The 27,820-nt window shown below is 39.7% G+C and overlaps 1 protein-coding gene across 2 annotated transcripts in view; it reads right to left on the bottom strand.

Moving 5' to 3' along the window:
- The window catches only part of LOC149257328 (golgin Putative 1), a 256,139-nt gene that overhangs the window by 97,984 nt on the left and 130,335 nt on the right, over positions 1–27,820 (bottom strand). For both annotated transcript variants that reach the window (XR_016256703.1, XM_089414020.1), the window contains exons 11-14: positions 20,309–20,371; positions 20,044–20,142; positions 19,209–19,286; positions 18,840–18,908 (exon numbers count right to left, since the gene is read on the bottom strand). Coding sequence is in view for 1 of the 2 variants with exons in the window: in XM_089414020.1 (XP_089270146.1) it covers positions 18,840–18,908; positions 19,209–19,286; positions 20,044–20,142; positions 20,309–20,371 (309 nt within the window). In the remaining variant the exon portion in view is untranslated. The remainder of the gene's footprint in view (positions 1–18,839; positions 18,909–19,208; positions 19,287–20,043; positions 20,143–20,308; positions 20,372–27,820) is intronic.

Genomic DNA, 27,820 nt, shown 5'->3' on the forward strand with positions numbered 1-27,820 from the left:
GAAACAGATCAAATCGTAAAAGCTCAGACCTGTGAGACATTTTTCCAGTTTGGGCAAAGTCTTGTCCTGTGGACAAGCAAATTCGAAAGGATCGGACCAGATAAAGTGAGCATCTGTGAGTAACTCAGAGTTACAGTGAATGTGTGAAGGAGAAGATCTTTTGTAGCTTGGCAGAAGTGTAGACTGTGACTTGAAGAGCAGTCCTATAGAGGAGCTCGGTGCAAGAACTAGTGCATTAAGGTGTGAAGGAAGCCTCAAATCGTTAGTAAGGGAAGGTACTGCATCATGAGGAGATGGATCTGGTTGCACTGCAATGAAGCAAACAGACATGTGAAGAGTAGAACAAAGTTGTGAATAATCTATCTTGAGAAATCTGAGGGGTTGGTGCCCAAGGGATTCAAGCCTCTAAAACAAAAAAAATAATAGGGTTGGAACCCTAGAGGTTGGAGAATCTTAACTGGTTAATTTAACAATTGAAAGGAAATATTGATTCACCCCCCTCTCAATATTTCCAACGCATTTGACACATTTTTTGTACATTCAACAATTCTTATATACAATTAATACTTGTCCAATGATGGATACTTGCATATTTCAGTTCTTTTGAATTATTCCGCTGCATATACGAACTTTGTTCGTTACAGATATTTGTCCTCCAAATTGCCAAGTCAGCCCTCCTAGAAGACAAGTCGGCTCAACTCTATGAGGCACCCTTTCAGACGTGGGTGTAATAGCCCCGGGTTAAATTTCCATGTAAATAAACAATGTATGGATATTATAAAAGCAAAAATCAAATCAAGGTCATGGGACATGTATTCCGAGCTGAATGAGAGGAAAAACATTACATTGGGATCCAATTGTGGTTAATCATTTATTGGCTATGTTAATTGGCATTGGAAACAGGGAAAAGGCAATAAATGGCAAACTAATTATTATTGGCTAGCAAGGACATGTAGCAAAGTGCAAAAGAAATAAAAGAAAATGAAAGAAATTCCACTTCAACAAGTGGGAAAAATGAAGAAACAAGCAAGGCCAGCAAGTAGTGGAACAGGAGATCGAGTAGCAGCCCAAGAAGAAGACTTGAACAGCAGCTAGCAAGGGAAAGAAAGAACAAAGGAAAAAGGGGCCAACAGGAAGATTTTTGTAGGTAACAATGTGAATGTTGATTATCTTGTTGGGTCTTTGTTGCATGGTTCATGCATTGTCATTTTGTTGTCATTGACATGGGATTTGCCTAGATTGACAGTGTGTACAGCGTTGCCTATGCCATTTCCTAGATAGCCATGATGTTGTGGGCTCCTTGTTTGGTTGAGCTTTGGATGCCAATAGATTTTGGATCCTAGTTGAGGTGGTTTCAGGAAAATCCCAAGGGTTGAGGGTGGAGATAGTTTTCTCCGGGTGAACCCTTGACAGTTGGGTGAAGACAGGAAAATTCCTCTAGGTATGGTGAAGAAATTTTGTGGCATCCAAGCTTGTATTGGTTTGGTCGATTTTGGACCAGTTTAGGTGAATGTGGCTTGATGGTGGAGGTGGTTTTCCTCTAGATTCCCTGTTTGGTTATGTTTTGTTTTATCCCATGTAATCCCAAATTCAAATTTGGAATATAGCACGGGATTGATTGGTTGAAAGAAAGATTTCGTTCAACCCAATCTATGGTCGAGAGGCACGTGGAAGTCCCTGACTTGCTTGGCACTATGCATATGTTAATATGTGTTATTCTTTAATGAAGATCAATCAGCACAAGTTTTGATTTGGTGTGTTGAATATGTGACTGGTTTGTCATGGCTTCATTCAGGTTAAATGTTTGTTACATGCATGGTATATTTCTTATTATATGAGGTGCTCATGTTTGGATTTGTTTCATGGTTTGACAGGCTCTTGGATAATTTGTATGGAATCTGGATGCATGTGCTAATCTACGATTTATTACAGCTAGTATGAGAGGGAAGCAAGCCTTCTTGATGAACATCTGATGACATTAATGAAGCAGTGAACATGTTGAAGATGTAAATAGTGTTAGACTTCATAATTGTAAATGAGTCATGACGTAGTCATTGATGTACTTGTCAAAAGAAAATGAACAGAAAATTGTATTTTGTAAAAGAAAATTATTTATGTAAATGGGTTTCTTGCCCATTGGTTTATTGTCCTAGGTCAAAGCACCCATTGTGTGCTCTAGGGTCTTGTGCAAAGTCAAAGAGTCAATAGTCATGATGTAAAGTCCCTTGGAGGGCTCTTGTATTAAAAGAAAGAAAAATATTTTATGTAAAAGTTAAGTCTAGAAGCCTCCAAAGTGACAAGTCAGCCAGCTCCTCAAGTCGGCCTAGAAGAGGCCTAATGTTCCCCTCAAGATGCCTATAAAAAGAGAGAACTCGTCCTCATTTGTACACACATCAAGCAAGCGAATTTTCTGATCTGATCTAATCTAAGGAGGAGCGAAATTTCTTGTAGAGGCAACAACAACAGGAGGAACGAAATTCTATTTTGGGCATACTTTCTAGCTCACACATGCAAGTTGTTGGAGGAAACTAGGGTTTCCTCAGATTTGTTTTTGCAGATATTTTGTTGAAGGGTTTGGCTGGCTTATCCTTTGGTTGGTCTTGGGTCAAGGTCTTGGAAGTCTTCGCTGAATTGATTCTATAAGGAAAAGCTTCTGGGTTTTCCCTTTGTGGAGTTTTTCCCTGGCTTGGAGCCTATTTATGGTGTCTTCTTGTTTGCATTTTGATCTTCTTATTGGCATTTGTCTTGTTGATGAACAGAACAAAATTATAATAATGATGTTGTTGTAAACTAGCGAAAAGCATACATTGTTACCAGTAGACAGACTTCAAGCAATTATACAATAAGCATATAAAGATACGAAAAGTACAGTAATGCAGAGATAGCCAAGACGCCCAAATATATTCTTTATTATGTATCGAGCCAGCTTTTTACATTGTTATGTAGATAAATATATATAGACTGATAGGATAGTTATGCAGGTCTAACTGTCTGACTAACCGTACTACTTAATCTGCCATTAGTTAACCTTACATCACATTTCAAATTGTCGACTTTACTAGGGCTAGTCGGCTAGGCCAACTAGCCCTTTTCCATTAGACTAGTTGGTCAAACCGACTAGCTTCTCCAACAAATGCCCTAATCTAAATCACAAGAAATTGTCAAGGATTAAGAGAAATCAATTTAATAATTACCCTAACAACTATGCCCTAGATTTCTCAACAAAGCAAACTATGAATCCAAACCTACAAACACCATGATCACAACATGTTTGTAAAAATGAATAACTTGTACCAGGCAAGATTGAGCAAGATCGGAGCTTAGAAACAGAGGATGAAGACTCGAGAACCTTGTTGACAGAATTCTGTGTAGTTGGCTTGAAGGTTGGCCTTAAGTTTTTGGGAGAAAGTCCCTGATCGCACTGTCAGAATGAGGAAATCTTGGCCATAACCGCACTAAGGATGGGTTGTGCGTGCGGCTAGAAGCCTCTGGCCGCACTGACAGACCTGCATGCATGTAGATGGAACTTAAATTAGGTAAAGAAATGGTCTAAGCTCAAGGAGAATGATTACCAGAAAAAGACACTCTGATGGTTGTGTGATCATGTTTCTTGAAGTGTTTGCAGTAAGTTCTAAACAAGTGGACCCCATTTCCATAACTGCATCTTGGAAGTTGGGTCATGCATAGTAAATCCCAACTCATGTTTACCCTATTAAGCAGGTAAAAGTGGGTAAATGTGAGGTGAGGTGGTTACAGTGGGAATCAACTTTATATATGCCAGCGTGCTCATCCATTTAGGCAAGAAATTCGGTGGACTTTTGTAATGGAATTCAATCATCTGCAATAGAAGAAATTCAGAATAATTTCAGTGATCGGGACAAATTGTTGAAGATGCATTTCTCAATGACATTCAAATTGTGGAACTGGAATGTCTCTGAGAGTTTCAAACTGTGGAACTCAGCCCCCTCTATGGTATAGTTTTGCGACGAAATTCAGCCCTTCTATGTAGCATCTCGATAACAGTATACAAGCTCATGTAGTGACCTGTGTGGACAGACCTATGGACAATATCTATGACTGAAGATAGATGTAGCAATTTTCATTATGTTTGGATGGAGGGTTGGTTTGGCATTTGGTAACATTGATTTTGACCTGGATTTCTCTTGACTCTATAAGGAAAGGATTGATGGGTATTCCCCCTTGGTGGGGCTTTTCCCTAGCTTGGAGCCTAATCTTTGGTGTCATGTGTCTCTTGTTTTATTTTTCTGCATTCTAATGGTAATTGCTTCATGAAGAAGAAGATTAATAAACTAAGAAGAATCATAATAATGCTCACAAGTAATCATCATGTTAAGGAATTTACTTTTATATTGGAATTCCAACAGAAATTATACTTCCAAAACCGTCTTTAGATCTGTCATAGACAAGCGAATACATACCTTTAATATTGCCTCAAGAGGGCCAAGATATACCACAAAATTTTGGTTTGTTTTGCCTTAGAGATGACCGAAATAGAGCTCAAAAGAACCTTGGATTCAACCTAGCGAGTAACCATAAGAATGCAAAATCATTTCAACCCAATAACCCCTACCTTGAATGTTGCCTCAGACCACAACCAAAGCTTGAACAAAGGTCCAAACGCATGACACGGAGGGGGTTGAGATTTTGTATCAGGGAGGCCCAAAATAGCCACAAGAAACTTGCCTCAGGAAGGCCCAAAATAGCCTCATGAAACTTGCCTCAAAAGGTTCAAAAGAGCCTCACGAAGCCCTACAACAGGGTCAAAAAGTGACATAGAGAGGCTTAGACAGGTGCAAAACTGCCACAGAGGTCTGTCACAAAGATTTGCCAATTTGGGCCTCAATATAGGGCCAAAATACTTCAATGAAGGCCTCAAACTCAGCATTTCATCTTGGACTAGACTATGCACCAACTTGACCAGGGGCCTAAAGATATCCATGTGGATCTTGGTGACGAGGCCAAGTATGCAAACGAGGGCACTGATAGTATCAAGCTCCAGATAGACTTAGGAAGCATCATGGAGGTGAACAAGGTGTTATGTGTACTGGGATTGGAGAAAAATCTCCATTCAATTTTGGCCATGGAAGACAGAGGACTAGAGGTTAGCTTTATAGGAGGTGAAGTGGTTGTTGGGCCAATGGGGACTAATTTCAGCAAGAAGTGGATGATCGATAGGATGGAGAGAGATCTCTATTCATTGAGAGGACAGCTAGTGAAGGCTCTCATCCATGAGAGTGACAACCAAAGCGAGATTTGGCATAGGAGGATGAGACACCTACACTACAGAGCTCTTACGATGGTGTAGAGAATGGTTACTAGTTTTCCAGAGATCTAGGTGGAGAGAGATGGAGTGTGTAAAGGAAGTACACTTGGCAAGTAGGCCAGGAATGTGTATCCTCACAGTGAGACCAGGTTTAAGGGTGTGCTAGACTTGGTGCATTATGATATTTGTGGTCCTATGTTTGTGACGTCGATCATAGGGTCCATATATTTTGCAACGTACATAGATGATTATTCTAGGAAGACTTCGATCTACTTCCTAAAGACCAAGGATGAGGTCTTCAATCGATTTCAGAAGTTCAAGGCTCTTGTGGAGAATCAGACAAAAAGGAAGATTAAGGTGCTAAGATTAGGTAAGGGGGCGAGTACACCTCCAACGCGTTCATGGAATTTTGCAAGTGGGCAGGAATAAAGGAGATCAAAGTACCCTCCAACCCTTAGCAAAATGGGGTCATCGAGAGGAAAAGAAGGACCGTCATGGAGGTAGCGAGGGAAATGATATATGATCGGGAGTTGCTTATGTTTCTGTGGGCGGAGGCCTGCTATACAGCTATGTACACGTAGAACAAGAGTCCTCACAGGGTGTCAAAGGACGTGATTCCTGAGGAGCTATTTACGAGATTGAAACCGGATGTGTCATTTGGGCATATTCAATAGTCTAGTTTATGCCCATGTGCCTAGTTTATGAGAAAAGGACTAAGTTGGTGCCCTTATCTGAGAGGGGCATGTTTGTTGGCTACAGTGAGGTCTTGATAGCCTATCAAGTCTACATTCTGGGATGGAGAAAGGTGATATTGGGTCGGCAAGTTAGATTTGATGAGGATAGGACCCTTAGGAGATCTCATGAAGGAGAGCCAGCAGTGGTGGAGGAGAAGGAACAAGAGGTTCCTAAGGTTGAGCAAGGACACAGCTAGTAGATTCGGAGGATGAGTTAGATATTCCTTCAAGTTCTACCAAGACGAGGCCAAGATGGGCTAAACATACATTGAGGGAGGTTGAGGACCATGTGCAAGCTCCTAGCAGCACTTTCAGGCAAACTAGACCACCGACCAAATATTCTAGTTATTTGGCACTATTGAGCAGCATCTACAAGTCTGAGCCATCCACTTTTGAGGAGCCTATAGGAGAGTAGGTCTGGAGGGATTCCATGATAGAGGAGTATAGCTCCATCATGAGCAATGATGTTTGGGATATATAGTGTTGAGACTAGAAGGGAGGTTTGTGGTCACTTCTCGAAGGATCTACAAGATCAAACACGTAACAAATGGCAGTATCGAGAAGTATAAAGTGAGGTTTGTGGTGAGGGGGTTCTCTCAAGTGAAGGGAGTGGATTATGAGGAGACATTGGCACCCGTCGCCAAATATCCATCTATTAGAGCAATTATGTCCATTGTTTCAGAGATGGGGTGGAGGATACATCACATGGATGTGAAGACTGCTTTCCTCAATGGATTGATTGAGGAGGAGGGGTATATTGAGCAGCCTCAAGGTTTTGATGTGCATGAGAGAGATTGCCATGTATGTAGGTTGAGGAAGCCCCTTTACAAGTTGAACCAGACTCTGCACACAGGGTATGCCAAGATTTATGGATATCTTCTTGGTTTGGGCTTCACCACGAGTGAAGTGGATCCTAACTTGTACTTTGTGCTCGTTGTGGGTGAACTGCTCATCTTGGTATTGTATGTCGGCGATCTCTTCTTGACAAAATCAGAGAAGCTCATAGGGATGTGCAAGGAGGAACTTGCTTCGAAATTCGACATGAAGGACATTGGCTTGATGCATTACTTTTTGGGATTGGAGTTGTGGCAACAACCACGAGAGATTTTCCTTGGGAAAGGAAAGTATGCAGTGGAGATCTTGAGGAGATTCAATCTCAATACCTAAAAACAATCTTTAATTTATTACAATCTCTTTGAGGACACAAATCCTCTATAAGCACCAATTTACAAAAATTGTAGGTTCCAACCTCTCAAGAAGATGAGGACGTCAATCCTCAGTAAGCACCAACTTACAGTAATTGCAAACTCCAACCCGAACTCACCCTTTAATAGTAAATACAACACTTGGACTTCAAATTAAACTTGAACTTGGCCTTCAAGATACCAAGACTTGGCCTTCAAACCAAGCCTAAACTAGTTCATCAAATAACAAAACTCAGCCACGAAACTCGACCTTCAAACAACAGACCTTGTCCCCTCAAACTCGGCCTTCAAATAGCAGCACCCAACCTTGAAACTCGACCTTCATAGGGACAGAACTCGGCCCTCAAATCAAAACTACAACTTGGCCTTAAGACAGGCCTAAAACTCAGCCTTTAAAAGGATAGAATTCAACCCTCAAGATAGGCTTGAAGCTTGGCCTTCTCCTCACCAGAACTTGTCCTGCTTGACCTTCAAAGTCACCTATACTCGACCTTCAAAGATACCTGCACTCAACCCTGAAAAACAGACCTCAAACAAGCCAGAACCCTTCCCAAGAACAATGCCAAAAACCCTTCAAAATATATGACAGTACACTTCCACAGAAAGTTGCTTCAACTCAGCCTCTCTTCACTTCTTCTTGGTTCACGAGGTATGAACTTCGGACCTACTCCTTCACTCTCCTAAACACAAAATTGAATGCTTAATTCAAAGTGGTTAGAAATTCTCCTTCTCACGCCTATTTATAGTGCATTTGGATGTTAGGTTAGGGTTGACTTGTCCATTGGTTGGGCCAATTAGTGCTTGTAAAAAACATAATATATATTAAATCATAATTAATTATTAAAGGGACATGTCCCAAAGGTCATGGCAATTCGTGAAGGGGCACCTTGCCTAATATATAAGGCAAGGCCCGCATTATAATATTCAATCAATAATATTCTATCATCTTATCAATTATATTATTTACAATACATTTGTGTATTTTACATTTTAAGTAGAAATAGTTGCAGTGTTTGTTAATATAGTGGTATTAAAGCCATTCAACCCTCAGCCAAAATCGTTGCACAATCCGTCCCACTATGTTCTTATGTCCCCAACCATGGACACATTTCAAGGAATTAAGTAAGATTCTAGAATCTATTAATTTTTGGTATGTTCTATGCTTAAGAGCAATTTACGTCAATTTCTTTTAATAGCCCAATATCAATATCCAGTTTAGCAATCATATCAGCATGATAGCAAAATGCAGATAGAACATAAATATAAACAGTAGAAGATAAACCAAGACAAGAGGACCCAAGATGTGGCACCAGCCAGGGAGAAACCCCAATGTGGGGAAACCCTTGATCAATTCTTCTTATATTCTTCAATAGTTCAGCAGAGAGAGATAGTACAAATTTACAAATCTGTTAATTTATGACAACAGCAATAAAGCCCTAACCAGAAAATTCAACACTAGTCAAACAGGGCAGAATTCTTCCTTCAAGCAGCTCGGTTAATCCTAGTCCAATTCGCCCTCCAACAGCAAACCCGAACAGCCCTGAAAAGTCCAGTCTATGTTGGTCAACGAAAGTCAAACTACAGCCAGCAACTACGGTAGTCAACACTGGTCAAACCAAAGGTCATATCACCTCAGTTTCCATGCCCAAAACTGCGGCCTACCAAGGAGAAGCAGCCACACCCAAAGCACAATCAAAGGGAGGTCAACATTAGTCAACGCAGCCCAAAACAGTCTCCCTGCATCTCAATCAAAACTGGTCAACACAGTCAAACAGAAAAGTCCTCCTTCCTTCGCACGTGTGAGAGAAAGCTGTCAAATTTGCGTACCCAATTAAGTGAGGAGAGAGAGATGAGTGAAGATGAGATTATGGAATAATGACTTGAGGTCTCCTCCTTTTATATGCAACGCTGAGGATGAACTGGGGGTAAAGATGCTTGTTTTGATTGCTAGCCGACCTTGACAATTTGTCAATAATACAAATAAATTCATATCTTCATTTTTACATGTCGGAATCGGATGATCTTTAGATCAATCCTACACCTCTCAGAGAGAGGAATCCAAGAAAAATATCAGCTGTCATAAATAAGGTGACCCATATTGAGTTTGACCCTAGTTTCCAATTTTAACACTCCCTCTCAACTAGGGAGAACTCCATCTACTAATCCATCTGCCAGTCGGTACTATCTCTGCCATCAATGCACCGCCCTGCACTGCTCTGCTCTGCTAAACTATGAAGAAGAAGAAGTGATCGAGAATGTATCATACCATTCTCTACTGACTCGAAGTCAGTCCCAGATAAAAGAGAATGTCTCATACCACTCTTACTGACCCGAAGTCGGTTCCAATCAAAAGAGAGTGTGTCATACCACTCTTATTGACCAGAAGTCAGTTCCAATTGATCCCATATCAATATCATCCTAGCATAGGGAGTATGGTAGTACACGATGCATCCATCGATAGTACTATGGTCCCTATCCCCATTTCCCTACTCATTGGCCAGATGAGAGGTACTTCCCATGAGTCATACACTGCATGGGTAGGATGTCTCAGCAGGAGAAGGATGAACCACTCATCCTGCCTACATGTCGCCACGAGGTATCGCAGGGGAAGGCTGAACCACTCACCCTATACACAGCAAACCACTAAGGGAAGGCTGAACCACTCACCCTATGGTTGCTCAACGCTCCAAGAAGTACCCCAAGCCCCCCGGAGCTCCTAAAGCTCAATGTCCATATTATACAGGACCCTCATAAGAGGGTCTCTCCATGACTCCTAGTCGTTCTTGGAAAGTCAAGAATTTGAGCTTTCCCAATGGCTTTGTCAGAATGTCAGTGACCTGCTCATCAATCCCAATGTGATGGAGCCTTATCGCTCCTCGTTGTACCATATCCTAGACAAAGTGGTACCTGATATCTATGTTCTTGGAGCGATCATGAAATACAGGATCCTCTGATAATTGGATCCCACTTTGGTTGTCGCAAAGGATCACGGTGGTATCCAGCACATGTCCAAACAGCTCACTGAAGAGCTTCCTCAACCAGACAGCTTCACAGGAGGCCATACTCGCAGCTATGTATTCGACCTCAACTGTGCTCAAGGAAACTGACTTCTGCTTCCTGTTCATCCAAGATATCAAAGCAGAACCCAAAGAGAAGCAGCACCCAGAAGTGCTCTTGACCTTTCCCAGTGGCTTTGTCAGAATGTCAGTGACTTGCTCATCAATCCCAATGTGATGGAGCCTTATTGCTCCTCATTGTACCATATCCCGGATAAAGTGGTACTTGATATCTATGTTCTTGGAGCGATCATGAAATACAGGATTCTCTGATAATCGGATCCCACTCTAGTTGTCACGAAGGATCACAGTGGTATCTAGCACATGCCCAAACAGCTCAGTGAAGAGCTTCTTCAACCAGACAACTTCACAGGAGGCCATACTCGCAGCTATGTATTCGGCCTCAGCAATGCTCAAGGCAACCGACTTCTGCTTCCTGTTCATCTAAGATATCAAAGCAAAACCCAAAGAGAAGCAGCACCCAGAAGTGCTCTTGCGATCCACCACACTGCCAGCCCAATCAGTGTTAGAATAACCATGCAGCCTCACACATCTCCAACAGTGTATCTCAGTCCATGAGTGATTTTGCCCCAAAGATATCTCAGAAGATTCTTGGCACCAATCCAATGTATGTGATCAAGCTCAACCATATATTGGCTCAACGTATTAATTGCAAAACATATACCCGGAGGGGAGTTCACCAAGAACATCAGTGCTCCTATGAGTTGACGATACTCAGAAGCATTTCCTAATACAGGTCCGGCAGCACTACCACATAACTTCTTTAAGTTAAGTTCTATCGGGGTAGTCACAGGCTTGTAGTCCACCATCCCAAATCTTTCCAATATCTTCACAACATATTTTCCTTGAGATAGGAAAATTTCTCCTGGCTTTTGCCAGACCTCCAACCCTAGGAAGTAGTGCATCACTCCTAGGTCCCTCATCTCCAATTCGGAAGCCAACTCCCTCTTACATTTGTGAATGAGAGGGCCTGCACCTGTCAGAAAAAGGTCATCCACATAAAGTACCAGTATGAGAGGCTTATCATCTTCAACCTTAAAGTAAAGGTTCAGATCAGCTTCACTTCTAGTGAATCTCAACGTCATCGAATAGTTATCAATCCTCTCATACCAAGCCCAGGGTGCTTGCTTCAAGCCATAGAGAGCCTTCTTCAACCTGCATACATGAGATTCTCGGTCATGAACCTCAAACCCCTTGGGTTATTCCACATAGACTTCCTCTTTGATCGAACCATGCAAGAAAGCAGTCTTGACATCCATCTGACGTAGGTTCCATCCTTGCGAGGCAGCAAGGGCTATGATCGAGCGGATGGTGATGTATCGAGAAACAGGTACAAATATCTCATCATAATCTACACCTGCCTTTTGAGAGAAGCATCGGGCAACAAAGCGAGCCTTTAACTTTTCTGCACTTCCATCAATGCCATGCTTGATTTTGTAGAGCCACTTCGAGGTGACGACCGATTTGTCCTGGGATCTAGGGACCACATCCCAGACATCATTCTTCATAATAGACTCGTACTCTTCATTCACAGCATTCTTCCATACTTGTTGCTTCACGGCTTCTTCAAATGATGAAGGTTCATTTTGAATGATAGTGCTCATGGCGGTCAAGTATGCTTGATACCTGTTCGGCTTCTTGCTCTCACAGAAAGTCCCCCTCAGTGCAATATGTCTCTCGACATCTTCGAGCGTCTCCCTAAGCCATGAGGGTCCTCTTGGAGGAAGAGGGCTCTTGGGGAGGAGGATCAATAGGATCCATAGATTCATCAACATCCGGCATCGTCTCGTCCTCGTTTTCACCCTGTCTTCCGGTGTCAGCTTCTTTGTCCTTCCTTGGGATAGGAAGGTTGTTGATCTTGCTGAGAGCCATATCTTCGTCCAAGGTGACATCATGACTAATCTCAACTTCCCTTTGACTAGCCACATAAATTCTAGACCCCTTATAATTTTCGCTATAGCCCACAAAGATTCCTTTGTTCCCAGATGCACCCAATTTGCTTATTTTCTCTTTCAGAACATGAAAACATACGGGACTTCCAAAAATTCTAAAGTGAGAGACATCGGGTTTCTTACTAATGAACATTTCTTCGAGAGTCTTCGAGTCCAATGCTTGATGAGGGCATTGGTTTTCAACATATACAGCAGTATTCGCAGCGTCAGCCCATAGAAACTTCGGAAGCCCTTGATCATGAAGCATGGCACGAACAACTTCCGTAATAGTACGATTCTTCCTTTTAGCCACACCATTCTACTCGAGAGTGTATGGTGTTGTGGTCTCCCTCTTAATGCCAGCTTCTCTGCAATAGTCATGGAATTCATTTGATTCGTACTCAATCCCATTATCAGTCCTCAATATCTTGATTCTCTTCTCGGATTGGTTTTCAATCATGGCTTTGAAATGACGAAACCAGGTGAACACTTCATCCTTCTTTTTCAAGAAGTAGATCCAATTCTTGTGAGAATAGTCATCCGTAAAAGTGAGATAATATAAGTATCCTCCCAAAGAGTTTATGGGCATCATACCAGATATGTCGGAGTGGATCAACTGCAATATATCAGTGGTCTTGCTATTACTTGAGGGGAATGGTCCCCTTGTAAGTTTTCCTTCGGCACATCCCGAACATATACCTTCATGCTTTACTTTGAACTCAGGTATACCTGTCTCACATCGGGAAGAACCTTATAATGAAGATGGGAAAACCTCATGTGCCATAGTTCAAATTGTAGAGATGTGTCGCAAGACATGGCTCCTAATGGACTTCCTCCAACTTTATACAAAGTGTCAACCCGAAACCAAGAGTAAAAGCATCTTTAAAATTCCTTTTCCAAACATGTACCTTTCCATCGATGAATGCCACCTTGTATCCTTTGTCTTCCATTGCCGAAATGGACACCAGGTTCTTCTTGAGATCAGGTACATATAGAACTTGTAAATGAATCGTGTTACCTTGATTCAATTGAAAGGTAACATTCCCTACTCCCTTCATGGGATAGGTGGCATTGTCTCCAAGAATAATCTCCAAGTTTGTCTCCTTCTCTATCAGATTAGAGAGCTTCCTTGTACCTATTGAAGCGCCTTGAGACACCACTATCAATTAGCCAATTCCCCAAAGTGTCTAGAGGAGAGGTAGTGGAGAGGGTCGATATAAGATAGTACTCCTTTTGCTTATTGTTAACAACATTTGATTCTTCATACCTGGAGTTCCTTGCTTTCTTGGAGGGTTGACCATTTCCTTGATGTCCCGCATTCCTTTTTCCTTTGCCATTGAACTTGCCATTCCTTTGATTGTTGTTGTTGAAGTTGCCCCTGGAATGATTGTGATCATCATCATGTGATGTGTCCCTTCTATTTGGACAATCCCTTGCATAGTGGCCAAACATATTGCAAACAAAGTACCTCCCCTTCCTGCCACCCTTTGATCCAGGCTTTCCATTGAAATGACCTTTAGACCCTACATTATTTCTCCTTTTGGAATGAGCAGAGAAAGCAGTGGGGTTGCCTCTATTAGAAGGCATTTCTTACTCCACCAATCTTGTTTCTTGAATGCATCTCGCATCAATTCTTCAAACCCTGGAATTCGATCATTATTGAGAATAGTGGTTCTAAATATATACCACTCAGGTGGGAGTCCTCCAAGGTAGTGATAGTAAGTTCCCTATCAGGAATGACCTCTCCAATTGACAAAAAATCATTCTTGATCTTAGTAATCCTTAAGAAGTAGGATTGAATATCCTCGTCCTTGCCCTTCTTAATATCCTTCAATTTATTTTTGAGAAATAAAATTTGATTTGCATCACTAACCTTGAACATGTTGACCACCCTGTCATAGATCTCCTTCGAGGTGTTCAAATCGGAGATGTAAGCCACCAGTCAATTGTCAATGGAATATCTGATAATCTTCTTCGCTTTGACTTCAGCCTTGTTGTACTTGTTCTTTGTAGCAGCCGGTGCATTTGAAGGAGGCTCAAGGATTTTACCAACTCACATAATCCAACACTTTTTGTTCTTCCAATGTCAGATCAAGGGGCATCTTCCATCCATGATAGTCAAACTTTTCACGGAGCTTGTCTTCAACCAGGAAGTGGGATGAAGAACCCATTGAGCCTTTTGTCCTTGTCCAAATATCTTCGGTGATTGCTCTTTCACTCTTGCTTGGGCTTTGTCTTAACCTGGCTCTGGTACCATGTTAATTTTTGGTATGTTCTATGCTTAAGGGCAATTTACTTCAATTTCTTTTAATAGCCCAATATCAATATCCAGTTTAGCAATCCAGTTTAGCAATCATATCAGCATGATAGTAAAATGCAGATAGAACATAAATATAAACAATGGAAGACAAGCCAAGACAAGAGGACACAAGATGTGGCACCAGCCAAGGACAAACCCTAATGTGGGGAAACCCTTGATCAAATATTCTTATATTCTTCAATAGTTCAACAGAGAGAGATAGTACAAATTTACAAATCTGATAATTTATGACAGAAGCAGTAAAGCCCTAACCAAAAAAGTCAACGCTAGTCGAACAGGGCAGAATTCTTCCTTCAAGCAGCTCGGTTAAACCCAGCCAACTTCGGCCTCCAACAGCAAACCCAAACAGTCCAAAACAGCCCTGAAAAGTCCAGTCAAATGCTGGTCAATGAAATTCAAACTACAGCCAGCAACTAGCACAGTCAACGCTAGTCAAACCAAAGGTCATACCACCTCGGTTTCCGTGCCCAAAACTGCAGCCTGTCAAGGAGAAGCAGCCACACCCAAAGCGCAGTCAAATGGAGGTCAACGCAACCCAAAACAGTCTCCCTGCATCTCAGCTAAATCTGGTCAACACAATCAAACAAAAAAGTCCTCCTTCCTTCGCACGTGTGAGAGAAAGCTGTCAGATTTGCATACCCAATCAAGTGAGAGAGAGATGAGAGAAGATGAGATGATGGAATAATGACTTGAGGTCCCCTCCTTTTATATGCAACGTTGAGGATGAACTGGGGGTAAAAATGCCTGTTTTGATTGCTGGCCGACCTTGACAATTTGTCAATAATACAAATAAATTCATATCTTCATTTTTACATGTCGGAATCAGATAATCTTTAGATCAATCCTACACCTCTCAGAGAGAGGAATCCAAGAAAAATATCAACTATCATAAATAAGGTGACCCATATTGAGTTTGGCCCTAGTTGCCAATTTTAACAGAATCGTTATGGGAAACGAGAAAAGCCATTATAAAATCATTGGAGAATATTAAAACACTAGACTCAACACCTACAAGAGAAGTTGACCTTAATGTCAAAATAGATGTTGAACATGTTGAATTAGGAACTCCGCACGGTGGTATAATGAGACTCCGAAGACTAGTCAAATGGACAAAAACAAAACAATTTATAGAGAATGCAGAGAAAAATTCAACAGTGACGGAACACCCACAAGCAAATACTCTGGAATCAGCCATCAAAGATTGAGAGATGAGATACCAACCGACACAGAATCTATGACCAGTCGCCCAAGTTATAGCACTAAAATACCAATGGGCATGACAGGTAGTGAAACCCACATTCACAAAAACCGTAAAAATGCAATAGCCAGCAGCAGAGTATTGGAAATCAACTATAATTATAGAGGGTTAAGCAAAACAAGAAAAATCTAAAATCAGCCACAAGATCAACAAAATTGCAGATGATGGAGATAAAACAGTGCATTATGAGTAAACAAGACGGAGAGGCATCTAAAACCAACCTGTATGAACGCTATAGTATTGAAATGCTTAGAAGCAGAGATTCAGGAACCACCAATCAAAAAAGTTGTGATGTAATAGCCACTAGCAGAGAGTCTGAAATCACTCGTAAAAAAATTTTGAGATGAGAAACTGAGACACACAAAATCTAAAATTGGCCACAAGATCGACAAAACTGATGTTGCAGATGACAAACAAGGTATAAGCCACCCTTCAAAGGAAAAATACAGTTTTTGACCACAATTTCACAAGGAAATAAACAGTTCTCTCTCTGTTTTTTTTCAGAAACAGTGAGAACATTGAGAGATTTTTAGGTGGAGGAAAGCAAAAACTGTAAGAGATCCATAGAGAATTGGACTGTCATTTTGATTCGAGTAGCTTGGATGAAAATCAAAAAGTTGAGAATGATGAGAGCTTACACGAAACCCATGATAAAGATATTGATGGCCCAGTCTTATCCTCAGACAGTAACCATGTTCCTAAGAGAAAGAAGTTGTTCACATTATGGGATGTTGACATTTATGAAGAAAAGATAGAGAATAGTTGGGAACATGTGAAATCAAAAAGGGAGGAGCCCATGAAGACAATAGACAATGCGCATCAATTGTCTTGCAAACTGGCCAATGAAAAGCACACTGCGAAGTTTGGCAGGGTCAATTCCACGACAATTGCCAAAGGCTCTGATATTCATCCATTGAATCAGGCCAGAGTGCAGAATGGCATTATTCAAACAAAAGATTTTGATAACCCTTTCTTCAGTGTCAGCCAGGGTTGGAATCTATTGGCACAAACGCCACATCAACAATGGAGCATACCAAGCTCTACTGGCAATCATAAAGTCGGTGTTACTACAAATTATAATTGCATGAATTAAATTTCTCCACCATGTCAGTATGCAGTTCCTCAAGTTGGATGTTATGGCCTGGGTCAATTGCCTAAAGGAAATGGTTGTTCGTATGTAGTTCAGCCGACTTCACTAGCTTCTCAATCACAGTCGAATGGGTTGCCTAGCTTCTCAGTCGCAATCGAATGGGCTAGCAAAATGCAACTATTATCCTTTCTCATTATATCAATTTCCATATCAAAATCAACATCGACAATAGCACAATCTCTTGTACTTATAATTGAAATTGTTGATGGACAGGGGGGATTGATGATAGCTTGTGAACACATTCCTGGGTTTAGTCTCAATTACTCTTTCCAACTGCCAATCCATCTCATTCATAAATCCAAAATCCTAAATGAAATGTCTCATGGGATACGTCGTATGGTACACACTCATACAATCATGCTATGGTAATTTAGGAATATGTTATTAATTATATATATAATAAAGTTTTAGTTAGGATAAATATATATAATAGATTATATTAATTTAGTTTAATACTATGTTGCACAAAACTTCTAGGAACCCGACATTTCGGGCCGTACCTATACCCGAAACTCCGAAACTTGGCCGAAACTCGACCATCATGTAATCATCTATTACAGTTAATATAGACTTGTTTTCCCTTCTAAATTGTCATCCATGGGCCTTATTCCCTTTTTTCTTGCAAAGATAATGTTTATATATATATATATTTTTTATATATAGATATATGGTGTTTTGGCTGACGTTTCAACCAACGTTTCCATTTTTGGGAGGTGACGTTTCTAAACGTACCCGTTTTGGAAACTCCGAAACGTTTCGTCGTTTCGTGCAACTTAGGTTTAATATTAAATATTTATATAAAATGAAATTTAAAAAATAAAAACAAAATAAAACAGTTTATTAAAGAAATAATCATAAATAAATAAAGTACAGAAAAAAGAGAGAAGAAGACCAACATTGACATGCCAAAGTCATATAAAAATTAGATAAGTGGTGTGTGTAGCTAAAGAAAATTTTGCTTACAATGCTTTGAAGACAAAACATTCCTTAAGAGGGCAGCAATGTAACAAACATAAAAATATATTAAATAATAATTAATTATAGAAGAGACATGTCCCAAAGGACATGACTATTTGTGAAGGGGCACCTTGCCTAATATATAAAGAATAGCACTCGTTGTAAATTCAATCAATCATATTCTATCATCTTATCAATATATATTATTTACAAAACATTTGTGTATTTTACAATTTTAAGCACAAACAGCTACAGTGTTTGTTACTACAGTGCTACTGGCAAAATGTATAGTGAATATTCAAACATTCATGTCCCCTCAACCATGAGGAGTTAGGTGGTGTGCCATATATCGTTGGAAAGGTCTCGGAATAAGTTTTCCAACCATATATTCTATGCTCCCATTTACGCAAGGTAATTGGAATAAAAATGCCTTCAAAGATAGGGTATCCAAATGGGACCTGCTTGTACTTTGGTTGGGTCATCTTGATAAAATATTTCATATCTTCTCATTCATATGGCATTAGAGGGAGTGGCATATACTATTGGAAAGGTCTCGGAATATGCTATTTGACTGTGTAATTTCCTCTTTCATTTGGACAGTTTTTGACATCAATAACAGCCATTTTCAACATTACATTCATTGTGAACATGTCATTCTCACGTATTTATTTTCAACTGAAATGTATAATAAACTTGACCACCATTTCATATAAGAGGAATAGTAGAAAACAGAACAAAGTGAAAAGTAATTTTATTTTCCCAAATGGAAGGGCATTTCTAAATATAACAGAGGAGGGTAAAAAGAAGTCCCACCATTTCATATAAAGGGAATAGTAGAAAACTGGACAAAGTAAAAATTAATTTTTTTCCAGATGGAAAGGCATTTCTAAAGATAAAACAGGAGGATAAAAAGAAGCCCTTACCTGCCTTGAATATTGTTCTGCATCCCTTTTCATACTTGATATTTCAACTCTCATTTTTTGAGTTTCAGCCTATCAAAACAAAAGCAAAGCATCTGTTCAGAATGGAATTTATCTTAATTTGATATGTAACCACGTTTAAGTTACAATTTTCAAATACACTTGTGGCAACCAGATGCAAACTTTTACTGAAGTCCATACTTTTTTACATCCAGAAGAAACTCTAACTGAAGTTCAACCAATGCCTATCCATCAAACAGTTATTGAATATGAAATATCAAAAAAAGAGCATGCCAAAACATTCATGTTTCGTAAACTTCCAGCTAGTCATAACTAGTTGTGATCTAAAGAAAGATGGTGTCAACCACTTGCCTCCATTGCAGAAAGCTTGGCCTCTGCTTCCCTCTGTGCTTGCCGTGCCCTCTCTGCTTCTTCTTGCCATGCCAGCCACTTAATACATATATCATTGCAGAAAACATTCCTTCAATTTTTATAACAGCGGGAACTGCAGAAAGAGACTAAAATAGACGCGAAACAATATGACAACAATGATAGGTACAAGAATATCATCACCAAAATTCAAAAAATCATAAATAACCTCTAATTGCATTAATTAAAGCTTCATCGACGCAGACTAATGCATTAAAAGTTAAATCAGCAAACACCAAATATATACTATGCCAAAATTGACAAGATTATAAGTGTCACAAAATGGAAGTGGATATTAAATAACTTACACCGCAAAGCTTTTCATTTAATACTAATTACAACAAAACGAAGAGTCTGTAAATGTAATCCAAAAGCTTCAAATTTAAATCTTATATTCTTATACAGTGTATCCATGTCCTCCTTGTTTGTAAGTGCTTACCAAACACTTTTGATTTCAAAACCTCCAAGATAAAGATGAAAACATAAAAAGATATGAAAATTGGAGGCCCAAAGAGAAACAAAAGTCAACAAAATTCAGGTATTTTACATAACATGATCTGGTGCCACTGTTAGCTACTTCATGCAAAAGGATGTTCTTAGGGCCCAACCCACAGCTGGCATAAAAAGGAAGAAATCTCCAAGCTAGCTTTGACACAGAAGGATGTACTTGATTTTGTCAGTCTCATGATTATGAACTGCCATGCCAAACAATTACAGAGCATTTCACTCCTTTAAGGAGTACTCCCAAAATATTCATAAGTAAAAAATGATTTGGTACCTGAGATGTTTGATTAGCTTCTTCTGTTGACCGCTTCTGCTCCCGGCGGGATCGAGCCTCCCATTCATGGAGCTCTTGATTCAAGGTTGCAGACTCTATCTACACAAGAACATGTCTCAGTCACAAACAGTTCCCCCTCCCAATACATATCTACTAAAGGGATAGACACATTGATTCAGTTTTTGTATCTGAAGTCCTAAGATGTACATTGTATACTATCAAAGCATATTAGATTTTGTTTCAGGAATATAGGGATGAAAACTACCTCGAGCATTGACACCTTCTGTTCCAAATCTGCTATTTTCTGAGTTCTTTCATCAACTGTTCTCTGAAAGGAAAATCATATTACTCCTGTCAGAAAGTTTCCCCTTTAAAAATAAATACATTGGAATATACCCATGTTATTCCATGCACATAGTTTAAATATTCCCGAATCAATGCTAGCCTGAAACAAGTGAATGCAAATAAATATGACGTTTAGATATTTAGCAAATTCAGCATAAAGCTCTTCACTTGAAGGGCATCAAGGCAGACACATTACATAGATTAAGATATTTACAAAACAAGAATAAAGTGATTACCCAGGGGTTAAAATGTGATTATATCCAATGTTTAATCAAACAACATATGATGCAATAATAGTCGTAAAAGAAAATTAATTGACATAAATTAGTAAGATAGATATCAAATAATCACGAGTGTCCAGATGTAACCAATAACACTAGAAAGAGCATCCATGTTAAAAATAGCTCCAAAAACAAGCATAAGACATCTCTAACCTCAAACTTAGTGAGTCAGTCTATAAGAAATAACAAATGTGACAAATATAAAAATAATCTCACTCTAAAGTTAAATTAGATTAGTTGACCAAAATGAATTCATATATTAGTTAGAGGTGAAGTTTCTGCCCTTCAAACTCTAATAAAACCACTTTTAAAGAGCCTTGAAAAAAATATTAAACTGAGCTTTACAAGATAACAAGGCCAAAGAGAAAATTGAGTAGGCCTGCATCACCCGCCCAGGACACAGGCTCTCCCATATGATTGCTAATATTCATCCTTTGGTCACCATTGCTGTTGCACATAATTTCTCCATCCAAGCTGCACAGATTCGATAGACAATCACAGAATTTAAGATGTATGTGCACATGACGTTCATAACTCACTCGTATACATGAACACACAGCAATGCCAGGAAATGTACTCAACACAATGTTCATATCAATTACATGTTGGTGGCAACGATAGAATTCAGTACTTAAGCTGCATCTTTATGCCCACAAGGCAACAAACCGTATGACTCTATGTTGGGAACACAACAGTTCAGCAACGTACACAATAACTAACACACATAATTCACATATGTAACCTAACGTCATGTACATGTGTACTAATTATCCTCTAGCCATTAAATTACATTACTCCCATTATATGTAGATAACTATACCACTGTTGCAAATATCTCCAATTTTTCTCCATATTTTCAATTTTTCCGATCTTTTCAGGTTGCCAACATTTCCAATATTTTCTGAGTTTTTCAGATCCAAATTTATGCTTGTTGATATGTCCCAATAATTTCTGATAATTTCCCTTGCATTTCCAGTAAGTTCATTTCCATCAGCGACATATTCCCCAAAACGATATTTGCACGATCAAAAAACATTAATCATAGTAATCACTATTTGAGAACTATTTGGTCCTATGTCTGCCCATAAACTTCCCACCATCTCACTCATACCCCCTGTATTACAGCCATATGATTCAGATTTGAGATATGAAATCAGCAATCATGATTGTACTTCTACTTAAATATGCATGAAGCTTTGAAATCCTCCGAAATGTACAAGGATGTCCATCCTATCCTAATCTTCTGGAGTCCAATCATCAAGACATTGCTCCTTTATAGGTGAGGAGATGCCCCTTAACAATTTATATCTATGTTGCATGAGTTTTGTAACGTGGGAACGTTGGGAACTTGGGTATGGGTGTCGGGAACGGCTAGAGGTTTCCCCAAAATTTACAGGAAACGGCTAATCGGGAACGGTAATATTATATAATAATAAAAAATTAAAAATATAGAAATAAAAAATATATTTTTAATTATATAATTTATATAATAATCAAAATTAATATTAAATCAAAATATTCAAATATTCAAATCAATTTAAATATATAATCTCTCTTATATATAAATATATTCTCTGGGTGTCTCTCTCCTTGAGTCTCCCTTTTATATATATAAAATATTAAAATGTCAAGTTCATTATCAGTTCTCTGACACATGACCAGTATTTGAAACAATCTGCCTTAAAAATACAAAGGAACAATTTTACCTATGTTTCTCTAGTTATTCTTATGAGAAAAAGTAAAGCAACTCTAATGGTTAAGCATTGACTGCCACATACAATATGCACACAATCTTCTGCGATACATATACATAAACAACAAAATAAATACTCATCAGCATGACATCCCAGATATCGCCCTTACATTGAGGTGTCACATGCTTCCTTAACCCATCAAGGGATTGCTCCAGTTTCTCAATTAAGGATATCGGTGTTAAGGATGTCTTTGGCCTTTCTTCTTGCAAAGGTTTCAACAAAGGCTCATGTTTTGTGGGCAGTTCAACATATTTGTCTACATGCTTTGTATTCCCCAACCCCAGGGAACCCGGGAACTCCAAAAAAAACAGTCTTCAAAGCTCCCGGAACTTTCCCAAGCTCCCATTGCAGCTCCCACTGAAAAGGGAACGTTCCCATACAGTTCCAAAGCTTCCGGGAGTGCAGGAACCATTGGAACAGGTTTCCCACCTCCAGGGAGCGGTTCCCGTGTAACAAAGATTTATATGTTCGATTGTCAATGCAATTTGTTATACTGCATGATCAAATATTTTTACACAACCTTCAAAAACTGTGAATGGCTTCTAACCTCATCTCCAATCGTGGAACCCAAGAAAACAGTAAAACAACTCAGCCTCAACTTGAATCCAAACGGAATCAGTGGTGAAATCGATCAACAGACAAAATATTTCCCCTACTAGTAGATCAGTAATGAGTAAAACGAATCAAATGTGAAATCTTTGCCATCATCTTCTTTCCTCGCAGCCCTAATTGCTTGTTGTTGCTACCTAAATCCACACCTGGGTTAACATGGAGAAAATCTTTAACTCCACGTGGTGTGGCCTTGAGGCCAAGTCTCTAGTTGAGTAGCTGTCACTCAAAATTTCAACTCCTCCGTCTAGGCTAACTCCTATCGAACCCAAGGGGGCAGACCCGATGAGATAAAATAAACAAAGGCCTGAATAAGTTAAGCTAAACTAGATCAAGCTCTGAGAATTAAAAGGAATTAGGAAGGACACAATTCACTATCAACAAAAATGAATTACAGCATGTACTTCAAAGCAAATAAGTGATTTCATAAGCATCATAACCATCCATAAATAATGGACGTAAATAACCATGAGCATCATAATCATTCATAAACAATGAAAATGATGATGACAAGCAAATGAAGTACTTGATAAGCAAAAGATATGACCAACAAGACCAATGCCAAGAGAGTGCTCAAAAGGGAGATGCTTGAAATAAAGTACTTGAGAATGTAAAATGTTGGAAGGTGAAGTACTTTGAAAATAAAGTGCTTAAACTGAAATGTACTTGAAATTGCAAATGACAATTGCCCCAAAGTAAATAAGCTTGTAAAGTAAGAAGGCAATGATATAATAATCAAGTACAAAAATCCTGCAAGACAGAACATGATGGAGTGTACTTGGTTGATTTTAAATTAAGATTATATTTTCACTTGAGATTAAGTTAATTCAGTGTGTGCGTGTACAGCATGCAAATGTGTGAATGCAAAATTAAAACTAATCTAAGATTAGAATGCTCTTCAGGCTATGAAACCGGATTTGTCCAAAACAGGCCACATGTCTGAATCCCACGAATCCGACACAATTCGATGGGAATTCGAATCCTAAAATGGGACACGACATGTCCTAACAGGACACCATCAAATCCTGGTCGTGCCTGATTTTGGGATTCGAATCCCAAAAAAGTGAGGGTTTAGGAGAGTTTATGAGGTTTGTGAGGGTTTATGAGGGAGGCTTTATGAGGTTTGTGAGGGTTTATGCAGATATTTGAATTTTGTATGTACTATGCATGCTATAATGTTACTAACTTACTTTCAACAGGAAATGTACAACAAAATGCAAAAGATGGTCGGGACATACAAATTTAGCACATGGGCAAAAACCAAACATGAACTCTACCCCTATTCATGACCATCACTATAGTTCCTATGGGCCCTTGATGAACCCCCTCCACATTAAGGAACCATGATTGTCCCAACCCTTGGTGGGCAATGCAATGCCCCACCATAAAAGGAGGCACCTAATGCTACATCCCACACATCATGCTCTCATCCCCTAGAGCCCCGAGCAGTTATGAAAAAAATCAATCAAGGAAAAATGCATATGAATAAGGGTGGAAAAACAAAGGCTGAGGTAACTCATGTACCACGATTTGCTCCCTCCTGCACACATATACCAAAGTTTGGGCTTCCTTTATTATAGCTACCCTTTGTCCCATGACCTGTGGCCCGGATCCTTCCCTTGATCTCACTCCACTCCATCATTATATCATTGCCGCCTACCACTTGACAGATGGGCCATGGATATGTCACCCCCTTTAAAGGTTGAAACCACCTAACAGGGTCGTTGATTAACCCCCTATTGAGTTTGGAGACACTTGTACATGCCATAGCCCTATGGAAAGGCATGCCATCATGAAGTGACCCATTGATTCCATGACTTGTAAGTTCTTTTACTTGATTATTTTAATGATTTGTTGTATTGGAGGGCAAGGGGACGAATTGGATATTATGCAAGATTGCAAGTGGGTCTCCATTTGGGGCTTAGTCTCCTTAAACAGGGTCCTATCCCTCCAGAGGACCACATTGGCACTTGTAGGGTGAGCGTTGAGAGTCGAGACCCATGGGCCTCCACCATAGCAGAGAGTACTATATGGATCCCCATCACCACCCATCGATTGCTCATGTTCCACGTTTCGATGAAGATGATGCACCTGGTTCACCATGCCCAATCGGCTCCACACTTACACCATACACTTAGTAGATGTTCCAAGGTCCAAATGAGGATGTGTCTCACTGCAGGAGATAAAGGGAGGGCATATGTCATCATCCTAGCCCTTACAGGTGGTTTACAGGAATTTTCGATCCACTTGGAGACCCATGAGGATGTCCTTGTGCCCCCACACCCACTTGGGAGCACTGCTGAGATTTGCTTGAAAAACAAGGGGCCAACCCCTTGTCCACTATGTTTGAGGTCCATTTTCACATCATGGCACACTCTGGACTTCATTACGCCTCCTCAAAGACCAAACGACCCATTTTATTGATCATTCTACCTTCTTGGGAGGCTTATTATTATGTTGTTGAACTATATTGGTGGGCTTGTCAACGAGGGGTGTTATTATTGCACATTATTTTATTATTTGCGGCTCAATTAGGCCAAATTAGACAAATCGAACCCATTAGAGATTGTATAAATTGATGAGAGGTGATTCATTCTCTCATCATCACTTGGAGTGGGTTTAGTAGCTACTTGAGAATTTCGCATTCCCTTTTGGAGAATGAGTTTGGATTACATGGATGAATTTTAATGTTCGGATCTATCTCTCTTGTCTCTTGGAGCTTCATTATTGGCAAAATTTGATGATTGGATATGCTCATTTGTACATGTAAGTGATCATTTTCATGCTTATTAATGTTATTTACTTTGTCACATGAAATGTTGCTGGGATTTTCGATATACAAGTCTGAAATTTATTGCTTTTATATGCGAAATTGTGGAAATTTTGATCTTTTGTAGTGTTGCATCATTGCTTGGGCCATGTATGAATGGATGAATGTTCCTAGAGATTATTGTTGTTGAATACATCTTGATAAGTCATCAAGTATTGCATATAGAAGAATAAATACCTTCAATAGTTTCTCTCATGCCCTAATGCCATGCGAAGTTGCTTGAAGGCCTCCTTGATTGGGTAAATCTTTTCCAAATACCAAGTTCTCTTTGACTCCATCTCTCCCAAGGATAAGGCACTAATCATTTTATAGGTGATCACTTTTAAAGAATATTTCTCTCACCTCTCCTTCTCTTTCTAGGCCTAGCCTCCATAGGTCACCTAGGGCATCATTTTTCTCCCATTGTAGCCATCAAAAAAGTTCGATCTCTTGTCCATAATTGCGCTAGGATTTTCTCGAGAGGCCCTCCAAATTTCAAGAAATTCCGATGGTGGGATTTTAAGATATATCAAGCCCTAACACAAGGATTGTCTCTTGCCCTAGGTTTCCCTTGGCTTGTATCCTCATTTGGATCATTCCATTAAATTCTCGAAAGAAGATTTGTCCTTTGGTCCTCTTCTCTTCCATAATTAGGTCAAGCTCCTCCTTGGTTGATCAACTCCACATCCTTGACCTAATTCTAGGTCCACTTGGTCTCGTGCGGTCCAGCAACCTTACCACTCTAATTCCGCGAGCATCACACAATGGCCACCTCTCCACAAGGATTTTCGGGTCTAGGAAACATCTCGACGAGATAAATTCCCAAACCCTAGCCTCAAGAATCCTCATAGCCTTTCCTAGAGAGCTTATCACCTTGCTTCCCAAGCAAGAAAGCCATATTTTTTAGTCTCTCTTGTGAATGGGCCTTAGGAATCACTCCTTATCCTCCTATTGATCCATCCATATAGTGATTCCCCTTATACCGGGTCTCCTCCCATCGATGAAAGTCCATAAAGAGTAGGAAGTCATAGCTGAGTTGACAGTGGGCTATTGCTCCATTGTTTCCCTTGACCTAGTAGTTTCTTTTTAGGACCCCTACTAGTTTGAGCGGTAACATGTCCAACCTCACTCCCTCTCAACCAAGGAGGAGAAATCCACAAGCCCAAAGCTTGTTTAGGAAGTACTCATACTTCCCTTAAATCGGCCACCTGTTCAATCATGGAGATCGATTGTAGCTTCTTGGCTCCTATCTACACCACGCTTTTGAATCAAAAAGTCCTTCAACCTTTCATAAAGATCAGGTCCTTGACAACCTTCTTACAGCTTTGATCATTACAAAATATTACAGTCGAATCCAGCACATCATCAAATAGTTCATTAGACATTTTTTGAAGTCAAACTGCTTCACAGCTCGCCTTTCAACCTGCAACATACTCGGCCACTAAGTGCAACATATGTCTTATTTTCTACTCATCCACAAGATCTGCGTCCAATCAAAAGTGATATGCAAACTCTCTATGTTTTCAACACTCCTTGTCGTGTAGTAGTGCTTCTCTGACTATGCCATGATAAAACGTACCACACTGGTACTTCAACACATGTTGAGCTACCTTGGCTCAATTGTAAATTGATATGCTACCTTCACTTGATCCGTCATCAATTTCCCTAATTGGAAATCATGATTTGTCACTTAAGCTATCAACCAACAAGTCAAGATCCTTGAATTTTGAAGCCAGAGACAAGGGTTAAAGAAGCAAATATTTCAGTCAATGTAACTCCCTCTAACACATGGACTCTCCTACTCTTGTTAGAAAATAAATTATAAAGAATCAACCTTGATCCATCAATCCCAGAGAAGTCTTCTTTCACAACCATAGGACTTCTTCATATACCTCCCAAGCTTGAGGTAGCCTTATGTACACTTTTTCTCTCATCAAAGAAGACGATCTCTACATCTATCAGGTGTGATAACAGAAATC

This window comes from Pinus tabuliformis, chromosome 6, assembly GCF_031772625.1.
Source record: "Pinus tabuliformis cultivar Carrire ecotype Pingquan chromosome 6, CPIR1, whole genome shotgun sequence".
Lineage (NCBI taxonomy): Eukaryota > Viridiplantae > Streptophyta > Pinopsida > Pinales > Pinaceae > Pinus > Pinus tabuliformis.